Genomic DNA, 14,184 nt, shown 5'->3' with positions numbered 1-14,184 from the left:
TCTGTGTGAGGGTGGCTCTGTGTGTGTGTGGGTGGCTCTGTGTGTGTGTGGGTGGCTCTATGTGAATGACTGTGTGGGTGGCTCTGTGTGGGTGGCTCTGTATGTGTGTGTGGGTGGCTTTGTGTGTGTGGCTCTGTGTGTGGGTTCAAATGCAATAGGTCTCGCATTTGCGAGAGATTAACCTATTTTCATTGTAAATGACAATGCCATTTATTTATATGTTATAAAAACAAAAACATAAATAAAAATAATGTCATGAGCAATGCCAACAGCTCTAACCTTAACAATGCAGAGACCATTGCATTGTAAATGCTTGTTTCCATCTCTGTTCCGATGCCTTTACCCTGTGGCGCCTGTCCCCCCTTCATGTTAGTCTGCTGTGGTGGATTGTGAGAAGGAATGTAGATCTAGTTGAATGATTTAATTTGCTGGTATGAATTTAGGGGTGCAATGCATATTTGTGTTTTGTATTGTTTAAAGAAATACGTTAACTGTTTTTGTATTAATGAAATGTAGAAAAAAGAACAATGTGAAAAAAAGATTTTGTAATAATATGTATGTTTTTTAGGAAAATTATATTTTATTCACTTTTCGCTATTATTGGTGAAAATAAGTATAAAACATTTAACAAAACGAATAATAAAAATATCCTTTTGGTAAAATGTTGGTGTTGAGTAGATAATGTCTAGCAAAAAAAAATTCTAAGATGAGCCCGTAGGAGCAGATAGCAGATTTAACCCTAACGTTAAAGAAATAGAGGTCAAGTGGGAGGTTGTACAATAGTATTTGTGTTATGGTTGTTCCCCCTATTCTCCCAGACCTTACTTACCTTTAGAGGGGGCCCCTTCTATAGAACCAGCACTACATAAATCCTCACGCACCAGTAAAACATTGTTTATTGGACCTTTCCAACATATAAAAACATCCAACATATAATAGTCATACAAATTCATCACAAAAATCGAATCAAAGCAATATTTCACACAAAATTAGTTAAAGTAATAAAACTGTCATTTCATTTGCTGAACGACACGAAAGAATGGCGCTACTTCTTTTGTCGGAAGGGCAAATCAATATTCAAATACCTGGTCGCAGAGCGCAAGTTTAAATTATACATGAAAATAAGCTCAGAGTGAAAGGAATGAACTTGGGGGCATATTATCAAGCAGGGCGTTAAAGTTATCGCTGTTTTAGTGGCAGAAAACTGCCACTAAAGCGGCGATAATGGGCTTGATAATATGCCCTGGAGAATTCCAATAGAAGCCCATGTTCACACCAGAACATGGGTTTCTATTGGAATTCACAAGGCAATATTATCAAGCCCATTATCGCCGCTTTAGCTGCAGTTTTCTGCCGCTAAAATAGCGATAATTTTTAACTCCTTGCTTGATAATATGCCCCTTAGTAACTTGCACTCTACTAGAACTTTCGACACTTTCGACTGGGCTGATTCTGCACTACGGCGGTTGGATTTTATGATGTACTAAAGTTTTTATTTTTATTAACTTTATTACTGGATTGCAATGGTTTTAATAACCTTTGCAAGAAATATATAAATATTTAAATACTCAAATACCTGATTAAACGACTGAACACTAAAGGACATATTTACAAAGAAAGTGGTGGAGCGTGTCTTTAAGCCTAGAAGGCTAACAACACGCTCCATCACTTTAAAAACGCAGGGCTGCACCATATGCACAAGAATATGGTGCAGCTCTGCGTTTCCCCCTGCGCTGGCAATAACTTTAGCTGCCTAGCACCTATGCAGGCACCCTTGTACCATAGTGCAGGGGTGCCTGTGTTGAGGGGATTGACTGTTTATGTGCAGGAAGGGCCCCTTTTCTGCACACAAACAATCTTGAAATGCGGTTTTGTAACTTCTCTGTTTGCTGCTAGAAGTTTCAAAACAGCATTTTTTAAATTATTGTTTATGTGCAGGAAGGGGGACCCTCCTGCACATAAACAATCGTAGGCAATTTGCTGTTTCTATGTGTGCTGCACAAGGCAGCACACATGGAAACAGCAAAAACGAGGAGAAATAAAGCATTTCTCCTCGTTTTGCCTGTTTAAGACCAGGTTTTCCCTGGTGGTAATTTTGGCGCTGCCTCCTATTTATGCTGCCCTTGTAAACAGTAGGCAGCGTAAAAATCAATGGGTATTACGGTGGAACGCCCACCGCACCACCCATTGGCCTCCCCTTTTGCGTTAAATACAGTATGAAAGGGTGCCTTATTTACAAGACAGTGTTAAGCCATATTAAGTGGCTTAACACTGCCTTGTAAATAAGGCGAGGCCCCTATTACCATCACAAAGTCACAGAAAGTGACATTGTGGTGGCGATGGGGGCTTGTAAATATGCCCCCAGATGCATTAATAACAGTTTAAGATATATTGTTCTCTCAAATTCAAGAAGAACAATTGATGGCCAAAATGCTGAACAATGTCATACATTCACCCCAGTACAGAGATCTGGGCCTAAATCCATCGTTTTTTTGCTCCCCTTGCCATTCCAGTTTAGACCCAGCCATATGCAAATCAGTTTTGACCCTGTTCACCATGGGAACAGTCCAGCCCGAGCTGCTAAGTCAGGTCCTCCGTGGACTGGAAACTAGTCACCCTAAGTGGGAAAGGTATGCCCAGACGTGGTTCCCGTGCTCACTGCGCCACTGGATTCAAGCTAGCCTGGCTGATATGGGGTGATTATCCAAAACTGGTCCCAGGATGCTTTTTACAATCCAGGGAGGACCTGGCTTGGCAGTTTGGGCTCGTCTGTTCCCATGACAAACAGGGTTAAGACTGATTTGCATATGGCTGAGTCCAAACTGGGGTGGTGTGGTGAGCAAAAAAAAGATGGATTAAACCCAGATCTTGTGCCTGGGGGAAAATGTTTGCATTGTTCAGCATTCCGTCAATCATATGTTGCTTTTGTTTTGTCGCCCTATATGGGAAGGGTATGTCCGACATGGGTCCCGTGCTCACTGCACCACTGGATTTATGTTAGCCTGGCTGATGACGGGTGGTTCCCTGAAACCGGTCCCTGGATGCTATTCCAGGTCTAGGGCAGATCTAGCTTGGCAGTTCGCGTTGCACTTTTCCCATGAGGAACGGAATCAGGACTGATTTGCATATGGCTGGGTCCAAACTATGCTGGCGTGGTGAGCAAAAAACAATGGATTAAACCCAGATCTTGTGACCTGGGGTGAATGTTTGCATTGTTCAGCATTCTGTCCATCAATTGTTTCTTTTATATTTTTCTCTCAAGCACTAGCATTAAAAAGGTGTTCAAGGCTAAATGTACCCGAGAAGTTGTCATAATTGATTGCAACAGTTTCTAACTTTGAAAACTCAATAGCATCCCTACTAAGACGTTAGTCTGTTATAAACCTTGCTGATGATCCCATGACAGCAGCCTCCGGAAAGGTCCAAAGCTACAATAGAGGCATGCTGGACCCAAGACACTGGCCGTGGGAAGGTTAGGACCTGAAGTTCTGTTAGTGTAAACGCAGACAATTATAATCGAAGGCTGTGACTTTTGAAGTTAGTTCTCATCAAACATGAGTATGAAGGTTATTTTTGCTTTAACTTTTGGAGTACACATAAGAACAAATATCCACTAGTTGTGAAGAGAACATAATGTCTAAAAGAACTAGATGATTAAAGCTCACATCCCACCAGTAAGCAGTAGGGTTTTTTTTACGTCTTCCACCCTGAGACAGCAAAGGGAATGACAGTAAGTATGGTTTTGAAACTGGAAATTGAAATGGGGCACTGGAGACCTCAAATGCAAGATCAATTGGCAACGTTTGGACAATTGTGTATGTGCAATACAAATATCCTGACTTCTTGGACCTCTAGAAATTGAGTTGTGTCTCGACGTAGGCTAGTGTTAACAGCAGCACGATTTTTCTAAACTTCAAGCTTAAGACCCCTTGATTCCTTATCTAAGGGCTCTGAGAGCGAATTCCCCCCAGAGGCAGCCTGGGCAAAAAAAGATCAACTCTCAAGAGAACCATCTTGATCGGCAAAATAAAAAGTATTGCAGAATCAATAGGTTTTGCTTTTTCACTCAAGAGTTGTAAAATAATTTGTAATGTCTGCTGCAGTGCAAAGCAATATAAAACAAGCATTGTCTTAGCCCATAGGTCTCGCCTATGTTTGAGCTGTTGGCTTTTGTAATAGGGTAGACGGGGTGAACCGAAGGGAGGTTGGGGTGGTTAACAGGAGAGCGGAAGGGCGGGTGGACGGTGGGGAATGAAGGGAGGATTAATTAATCAATGATAAGTGTGCACTCGCTTAACATATTCCTTGACACAGAAATTAGCTATTTTGTATGGGTGTGTGTGCTCTTTGTGAAAGGGAAAAATGCTGCTGTGCACAACGAAGGTGGCTCCCCCATCATATCATAATGTAGTGGGCGAAACAAAAAATGTGAATGAGAGTAATAGACCAATGGATGAAAAGGATGACTGAAATAATTTTAACTTCGACATGTCTTTGTCAATACCAGTCCTAAAGAGAAGTATTTTGCTTAAGTCCCAGTGGCCTGATACAGTTGTGTCCATTTACAATGCGCCATTTGACTGTGGTAGAGGAGCAGGCATGGGTCACAGTCTTCATGTTTAAAAATCTAGCACACCAATGGACCGGACAATGAACCAGTTACGGCCTTAAGTTTTCTAGATGGCTTTGTTCTACAATTCGTGTTAGGATGATAAAGTGCCCTCAAGTCCCAGACGTGGATTGATCGGTTACTTGATCGGTTACTTGATATGATCATGTGCACGGTTAAAGTTACTAAAGAAGAGGCCCTGTGATGGCAAGCTTGTTGCCACAGCTTACATACATATATGCCAATACTACGAGATACAGAAATCCATTTCCACAATGAGTGAAAAAAGCCTCAGGTCATGCACACAGTACCTCTGTTTTCACAAACGTCACTGTGTGCATGCACAGGACATGGATTGGAGGGGTGTCACAGAGAAGCGACACGAACGACAAACTGTGCACTAAATAAACGAAGAGCCCAAGTTACTCAGGTCCCAAGTCTGAACCGCTTACCCAGTCCAACATTTGTTTAATGTGAGTTGACGTGTTTATTCAATTGTATAATTAGGACTACAAGTCCCAGGGTGCAAAGCATGAAACTGGACTGAGTGATACTCACGCGCTGAGCTAGAAAACCTGAAATATCCACAAACACTATAAACAACATACGCCAAAAGACAATGATATACTCAGGAGTTCAACAATCTGATGAGGAGGAGTCACCAAGCAGTATGACCGGGCGAGGCGTTCCGAAAGGCTGCCATGGCGGGTCAGAACTCTCTGTTAACTCTGCAAATTCTCAACAATAGCTCCTGACACCACCAGTAATCGTTCCTTAAGCCGAAGCAGTAAACACAAAAAGGACCTCTCCATTCACTCCCTCAGATTGGCATCTTCACTTATCCACGACAGCCATGATGTATATAGTTAAAAGTTAGGCGTGCTGCCTTTTGAAGCAGCCGCCAAGCTGAAACATGAAGCACAGCAGCCAAGAACCGGTCGCCGTGCAGATCAAATAAAAGGTGCGGGGCATCCAAAATAAATAAATTCAACAAAATAAAAGCTGCACCGCCTTCAAAATCACACACTACCTCCTCAATAAAAAATGCTAATAATCTGAAACATGAAGCGGGGTCCTTGAAGCGGGCACCGTGCTGATAAAATAAAAGCTGTGTCGCCTCCAAAATAATATAATTAAACAAAGTTTGTTTACAAACGCATACACACACACTACCTTCTCTTTAGTAAAAAATCAATTTTAAGAAAGGCTTACAAACACATGCTCGCATCAAAACTATGCCTTTATGAGTGTGTGTTGGTCATAATGGCCTGAAAATAATTTTGCTACCGCTACAAATAGAAAGCTTAGCTGAAACAAACAAAAAATACCAGAAAGATTGGCCATTTCCCCCAAATAAAAAACTATAAACAACACACAAAGCATGCGCTTTCTGTTCACCCAACAGAACTTCAGCAAAGATTTACATTTTAAGGTAAAAAACTTAGTGAAACTGTATTGGAAGTGAATTGGGGATGCTTTTAACATTACAGTTTATTATCACTATGGTAATACTTGCTAAACTCCAGCTGGGTAAATGTGTTGAGATGCAAAAAATGCGGATTGTTTGGGAGAACGGATGTAGCATAACATCCAGAGCTGCCGATTTTAGAACTGAGGAACTGGGTTCGAGTCTCGATGTCCTCTCCCAGTGCCAACTAAAAAAACTAAATGGCACAGACAAGCTGATATCAAAAATGTAAATACCATGTGTGGTTGGAAAATGAAAATGCAGTCATCTGAGCGCGTTTAAATCCAAAAGCCCCAAAACACCACATTCCGAAAAGACATGCCGAAACAAACTAAAGAAATAGTGCACTGAAACTAACATAAATGGCCAGAAAGGAACAACCACGTGTAATAGGGTCAGGCCCCATGGGAGGCATAACTCCAAAAAGTGGCACAAATAAAACAAATGCATCAGAGAAAAGCAAGGATTTCTGAAAAGGACCCAAAATAACGAATGAAGAATTATGTCAGTGTTCGAAGCCCACAGAGTAGATACAGCACGTCTCAAAGAGACAGCACATGCGCTGCATAGGCAAAACCTTTAAAGATCCTTTATGTATAAAATGAAGGGTTGAAATACTGAATCAAATGTGTGATGACAGACAATATAATTGAGGCGTAAGGATACACACACACAGCCTATAGAAAGAAGGTGAAGTATACCCAAACGTAATGGATGGAAAACTTAAATTAATCTCAGCCACTGATAATTACACCGGCTGCATTCCAGTTCATCGTTATATTGTTGTTTTGCACACCATCCCAAATCAGTGTGAACCCAGCCATATGAAAATCAGCCATGACTTTACTTCAAAAGGAACAGTCCAGGCCGAACTACCAGGTCAGATGCAACCTAAACCGGAACACAAGCAACCAAAGAGTTGTAGTTGACACCCTAGGTGTGATGGGTAGGACCGGATGTGGGACCTGTACTCAATGTGCCCTAGGACTCAACCCACACCAAGCTGATGAACCGCAAGTAGGGCAAAACCAGTCCAGGGTTGCTTAGGGGCCATTTCAGGGGTTACCTGGCTTGGGAGGTCTGGCTGGACTGTTCTTACTGGAGAAGGGTCACAACTAATTTGCATATGGCTAAGTCCAAACTGAGATGGCTTTGTGGCCAAAATAGCTATGGATTGAGATGCTGTCCGTCCAACTAATTACCAGTGGCTGAGATTAATTCAAGCATTCCATCCATCACTATTTTGTATACTTTAGTTCGACCCCCACGTCAAATACTCCTGTGGGCAGATCCAGGATGTTATTGACAATGTCTCAAGTCAGTGGCTAAAGTATCCTGAGGCACAGAAGCAAACTGTTGAAGGAGCAGAAACAAAGCCTCTTAGATATGTATAGCATACAATATGTTCTCCATAAATGACCGAACCACCAACACATATCAAACCTAAATGGGGTGTAACTGCAGAGGAACAAAGCCAGGCTGGTATGTGCTAAATGTGCCTACTAATATATTTATGATTATCTAATCTTCTGATATGAAGAGGGCCAGACTGGTCATTCTCCCACTCTGGCATTTTTCCAAGGGGGCTGCAAGTTCAGGGTCTGTGTTCAGAGCAGAATGGGCCGCTATGACCCAACCATGTCACTACGACCCCATTCTAGTCATGGCCTCCTGCAGTGTGTGGCAAGTCTGATTTTTTTTTTTTTTAACGGGCTGATTTTTGTTTCCAGTCTGGCTTGGCTTACGAAAGTTTTGGAGTTCAAAGGGAAATGTTTGCTGGGGTCTTTCCGTTCTCCTGGCTCTGCAGTTAAGTCAGAAAACTATCTTCCTGCCCCTTACACACAGCAGCTGCCAGTTGAACACACACAGGTGCAATACCTCAGCCCCTCCACATGCAGTGCCCCCTTGTTGCACTCAAACTGTACCCATCGGGGCTCCTGTGCATCACCGCAGCCAGGTGACATTTTATGGCCATGCCAGATTTAGAAGATGTTTAGTTTCTAAGGCCACAGCGCCATGCAAGGAAGCTAGATTTTATCCTTCCACAAGATATCCCTCTTATGAAGGGTGTGATCCAGTGCACAAGTGGTGGGTACTCGTGGGTAGATGGCATCCAGCCACTTTTTTCACAGGGTAGACACAGTCTCCCCTGCCAAGAAGTTGGGCTTCACAGAAACAGTGGCAGATGGTAATTTAAGGAAGGAAGTGGGTGGACGGGACACACAAGCACACTCACTCACACCCATGCATTCACCTGTGCACACACACACACATACACACACCCATTCACAACACTCATTACCAAATATTCAAACATACATGCATGCACTAAACATTATTATTTTTCTAAATTACACTAACCTGCAGCTCTGCTTCGGAATTCCCAGGAAGAGTTGAGACTGCTGACTTCGCTCTTGGGATGACTTTAGGGCAGCCAATGAGGGAAGGCAACAGTCCCAAGCCTCGGAGGTCCCAGGAGCTTTGGGCTTTCTGCCTTACCTAAGGTCAGCCAATGAGGGAATGCAGCAGTCCCAACCTAGTCACAGCGTGGTATAGGGTCGGCGAGACTGCTGACCCCAACCTACTCTGTGCCGAAGTGTGACTGATTGATACTCAGCCCTGAGCGCTTCAAGGCTTAAACCTGAAGTGCCCGGGTCCAAGGCAAGAAGTGACGTTACCTCTCACCACTGAGGGGGAGGGCCTTGTGGACCTTTCCTGAGCTCAGGAGGTCATGCCCACAGAAGCTGTGATATCCTCAGCCCAGCAAAGTTCAGCTCAGGCAGCAGGAGCCTGTGCATTTAGCGCTTGTCTAGCTCCTGTCTGCCTGACCTGAAAATTAGAGTGTCTCTCAGACTGACCTTTGCTCAGACTGAAAGACACTGATCTTTGAATGGCAAAAGGTGGGAGGGCCTGGCCCCTCATCCCCACTGAACTTGCCACTGCTGCACAAAGATATGCTGAACTTGTCCCAGTGGTGTAACTTTCAGACACCTGGACACATTCAGCAGCGCCTGCACGTTGTATGCTTTCCATTCCCAGCAGTACGTGCCGGCAGGGAGTAGGCTTTTTTATTTTCGTCTCCAACTGGGCCAAAAATAAAGGCCAAAGTTAAGGGGCCATCAGGCCTCCTTTCGGTCCAGTATGATCCCAGCTGGATGCAGTCTGGAGCCTCACAATTAGTTGAAAATGCAAAGGAGGGGAAACAAGGTCATACAGATTGTTATTACTTCACAGGTACTTCAGAGAGGCATGGCGTGCTTTTGTCTTTGTTCAGTCCCTGTATATAAGAGATATGCAGTATAAGAATGTCAGATGTATTGATGTGTCCTAGTGTTTACACAAATAAAATACCACTATTTTATTTCTTTTGTAGCGCCTCTCATCCCAATGCAGGGTGTCAGAGCACTTTACATAACATACACATTATACATTGACAATAAATCATGTAAGTGTGTAAATCAATGTACAAGATAAGTTACATAAGACAGTGAAGATGTAGGAGTCAAATGTCCTTCATAGCTCACTGTGCTGTAGTAGAAGGATTTCAATTTGTGAACTGCATGTAACAAAGGGGTCTTTGTGTGAAAATCAGTAACCCACTTACCTATCTATATAAAATACAAATATGTAATCTCCATGTTACATGATATGCTTTGCAGGACACACATTAGCCTTCCATGCTACTTTGATTCAAATCTGGGACAAGACCAAGCAGAGATATCTCCAGCAAAAGTGTTAACCTCCAGAGTTATCCTACTATTATTATAATTTTTTGAGATTTACAGGGCACACAAAGATCTCTGCAGCAGGTGCCTTAACCCCATAATATATTTTAAAGTGTAGACATTGGCAACAAGGAGAAACGTGGCCGTAGACCTGTTTTGCTTATTTGGTTGCAATGGCTTTGTGGCAGAGTTTAAAAAAAAACTAATGTATGAGTTGAGGCCCAGAATTTGTTTCGTTGTTGAGTCACTTTTTGGCACAACCTAGGTGCAAAATCTAATTTCTTAAATCTTGTAATGCGCTTAAATGTTCATGATAGACCTGTTAACATATTATTCTTTTTTTTTACGGAGTTTTATACAGCACGAACTTGACCCGAAGGTATCGGGTATTAGAGCGCTTTACACAAGCACCAGTTGCATTACATGAGGACACATTCATTTTTTTTAGGCACATGGAGACAAAGTGATTTGCCCAGAATCACAGGATGTTCGCGTCTTTGCAGAGTCTCGAACCTGTTTCCCCAGATTAGAAGTTGACAGCCATTGCCGTTAGGCTGTAGCAGGCCCTCATAAATGATGTCATCTCTTGTGATGTCATTTCCTGTGAGGCCACATTCTGTGATGCCACGTGTTATCTCACGCTCTGTGACATCAAGCGCTATGTCACATGCCATGATGCCACTTGCATACTGCCTAACTTGGTAAGTACCCCCACTTCTGCGACTGGAAAACAGCCATAAACAGAGGGTCTGGCAGATGATCGAGCAGAGGAACTGCATGTGGTGGGGGGAGGTTGTAGCTCTGGGAACCTGTGCAGTGGTGGGTCAGGGCACGAGTCGGGGTACATGCGGGTGGACGGTATCCACCCACTATTTTTCACAGGGTGTACGCTGTCCACCTTGCCAAGAATTTGAGTCCCACTGAATAATGTGCTGAACTCGTCCAGCTGAAATTCACAAACACAGGCACACTTTTAGCAGTGCCTGCACGTTGTCTGCTTTCCATCTTCAACAAGCAACAACGTGCAGGCGAGGACGGGGCTTTCTTATTTAAGACTCCTGCTGGGCCCATAATAAAGGCTGAATGTGAGGGGTCATTAGGCCTCCTTTTGTTCGAGTCTCCTGGCTGGCAACAGTCAGAGCCTCACACCTGATGCAAATAAAGTGGAGGGGAAACAAAGGCTCACACCTTGTTAGCACTTCACACATACTTAAGAGAGGCAGCTTTTCACTGTGTTCAGTCCATTTTTAGGAGATATGCATGTACTGTAAGAATGTCAGATGTGTTTGTCTTTCCCACTGTTACACAAAGCAAATTGCATTTATATAGAGCTTTACTACATCTGAGGAGGCGTTGAAATAATTTAAGTATCACTATTTTTTCTTGAATAGCCCTACTCATTCCAATGCAGGGTGTCAGAGCACTTTACATCAACACGTGCATATTACATGTACAATACATTATATACGTTTGTAAATGAATGTACAGGATGTGTTACATAAAACTGGGGGACGGAAAGGTGTAGAAGTCACAGATCATCTTCTATAGCTCACAGAGCTTTTATACTCCCAATATGCTCAAACGTACACATGAGGGCTTTAGATATGATGTCACTTCTTGTGATGCCACTTCCTGTAAAGTCGTGGCTTGTGCTGCCACTTTCTATGATGTCAATTCCTGTGATGGCATGTGTCATGTGCCGTGATGTCACTTGCATACTGCCTAACTAGGTTAGTAGCTTCACTTCTGTTTTTTAGGACTTGTGCCCTGGGTGGGGTAGAGGGGAAACGTAATATCCATGTGGATTCGGGGTCCGAGGCAAAGATGGGGCTATCTGGCCTGGCTGATGCGAGGGACAGGCCAGGGGGTTTGTCGGCAGTGAGGGCTCTGATGGGGGTAGATACCGTTTAAGAATGTCACATTCACCATTTTAACTCATTCATGCCAAGTTCGAATCCATCAATCGATTAATAAAAATTCGTAAAAAATGACGTATCCCATTATCTTGCAACTAATTGATTTGCAAAACATTTACCAGAGGCTCAAATGATACTTCCACGGATGACGATACATTCAGACTCCACTCCCCCACCCCTGCACAGCCTGCAGACGACACAGAAATAGTGAGAAGTCTGCATTTTAACTTCTAAAAAGGTATATTTCGAGTTTCTTATTCCTAAACACAGTTCATGGCGGTGGCATGCTTTGCCTGTGAAAAGGCCTGGAGAAGGAAGGTACAGACAGAGGTTCTCCCTCTACGACGACACACACACCCCTGAAGCCATCAGGGAAGCGAAGCAGCCTTTAACTCGACCACCCGGGGGCGCTTTGGTGCCTAGTAAGTGGTATGAGGCAGTAAAAAAAATTCCCCCCTCCTGCAATCCCACCCACGTGCTCAGTTATTTGCTATTCAGACACGCCTCGCTCTTCACGGACGCTTCTAAAACACCCCTTTGTTACCACAGCCCTCCGTTCATGCGACAGACAGTGTAAGATGATGATGTTGCGGAAGTAAGTGTGTGGGAACTTTGTGGCAGGGTGTACCGGCTTCCTAGAGTTATTGGGGGCGAAACATCAAGGTCATTTAGCCGAGTGGGAAGGTGACGAAGCGTCCACCGAGAGTGGATGCCTTTCCTTCCAATCAAACAAACCCCCATAAGCAGTGGCCGAACTCTGATGCTTAGTACCATCCGTCAGGGCCATGCAGTACCCTCAGCACAGGTCCCTGCCCGCCAGCCCGCCCAGCCCCGGACTCGCCTTGATTTTGACGCCTGCTTGCAGTCCTCCGTGCCCCCTGCCCTGCCAGAAGTGTGGGACGATGTCTTCTGCATGAGGCTCCGAGTGCCGACTGTCGGGGCTCACTTTCCGGGTTCTCTCGCGTAGACAGCCACCGTCTGACGGGCCCCCGGCTCTCTCCCGCTCTGCCTGAGCTCTCGCCTGCTCCCCGACTGGGCTGCGCTGCTTTCCACCCACACAGCCTCTTTGCAGCGTAATCGCGGCGATGGCTGGCAGCTTGTGTAGGAGGCCGGTGTGGGAGGAACGGAGCTCTTACTCCGAGGACAGCGAGGGGAGTTGTAATCTGCGGACCAAGGCAGACCCGTGGGAGGACGAGAGCAAAGCAGAGAGGGTGGGACGCTAGAAGTGCGACCAAACGAACTGGAAAAGAAACGCAACCCAAGTTAAAAACACACACACACGCACACACATATATATAAATATATATATGCCGATCGAAAGTGTAATGATGAGGACACTTGTAGATGTAGATACAGGTTTATTACAATATAAGTATAGTAATACAGGTGAGGGTCAGGGAGCAGCCACCCAGCAGTCCAACTCCTCAGCAACCGCCCCACTCTTCTAAAGATGCATTCATGATATTCCATGAGCACCATAGCATTCCTACCACGAGGCACCTGTCTTAAAGGAAAATACCAAGATACAACATAACACATCCCCCCCCTTCAAACAAGAAAAAAAAACAAAATAAACAAAAACAAAATAAATAAAAAAAACAATAGATAAGAGAAAAGAAAAACATAAGTACATGCGATAATCAATTCATGACATAGTCCTTGAACCAAAAAGATAAAGTGGAAGTCCTTTTACCATTGCCTCGTTGGACAGAACTAGGATCACAAGAATTACCAGTGGAATCACCATTGACACCACCAGTAACTCTTCCCCCCTCTCCACAAAAGGATTGAGCCACAGGAAGTGAATCCTGCAAATTTGCATCAGTGCTCTCTTCAGTACCAGCAAATTGTGCTTGTAGACAACTGTTCTCAAAATGATCTTCCATCCAATCATACATGTTTTGACTATCTGTGACATCCACTTCACCTTCCTCAATTTTATTGCAACTGAAAGCAATACTTTTCATATTCCATACCTTCCCATCACTTAATCTAACAGCATTTCTCAAAACATCAATCACCTGTTTCTGCGGTTCAAAACGACTTTCACCTTTTGGCACCTTGAAGGGTTTCTTGACTCGTACCCAATCACCCACTTTAACTTCCACATTCTTCGTGCCATGGTGTCTGTCGTAAAACTCCTTACTTCTAGAATGAAGCAACTCTAAATCATTCTTCACCTCAGCTGGAGACCACTGCTTAACTTTCCCATTCAACAACCAACCAGGATTGATTTTGCTCCTTGGTAACCTCCCTCTCATCATAACAAAAGGTGACAAACCTGTCCCCGTTTGTGCTGTGATCCTGTAAGACCACACAGCCTTCTGTACTTGGACTTTCCAATCCAATTTCTTGTTGACCGCCGCTTGAATAACCCCCTTGATCACCCTATTGAATCTCTCAACGGTGCCATTACCACTGGGATTGTACAACGCGGTTGTCCTGTGTCTAACACCACATTTCTGG

The 14,184-nt window shown here is 43.9% G+C and overlaps 1 protein-coding gene across 1 annotated transcript in view; it reads right to left on the bottom strand.

Annotated features, from left to right (window-relative positions):
• Positions 1-12,883, bottom strand: part of NAB2 (NGFI-A binding protein 2) — a 161,280-nt gene extending 148,397 nt beyond the window's left edge. The window contains exon 1 of the mRNA XM_086959979.1: positions 12,560-12,883. Coding sequence (XP_086816105.1) covers positions 12,560-12,633 — 74 coding nt within the window. The 5' untranslated portion in view covers positions 12,634-12,883. The remainder of the gene's footprint in view (positions 1-12,559) is intronic.
• Positions 12,884-14,184: the final 1,301 nt, after the last annotated feature.

Source organism: Lissotriton vulgaris, chromosome 1_1 (assembly GCF_964263255.1).
Source record: "Lissotriton vulgaris chromosome 1_1, aLisVul1.2, whole genome shotgun sequence".
In the NCBI taxonomy this organism is placed as follows: domain Eukaryota; kingdom Metazoa; phylum Chordata; class Amphibia; order Caudata; family Salamandridae; genus Lissotriton; species Lissotriton vulgaris.
Note: the sequence above shows the minus strand (reverse complement) of the source record. Positions and strands in the feature narration are given on the sequence as shown.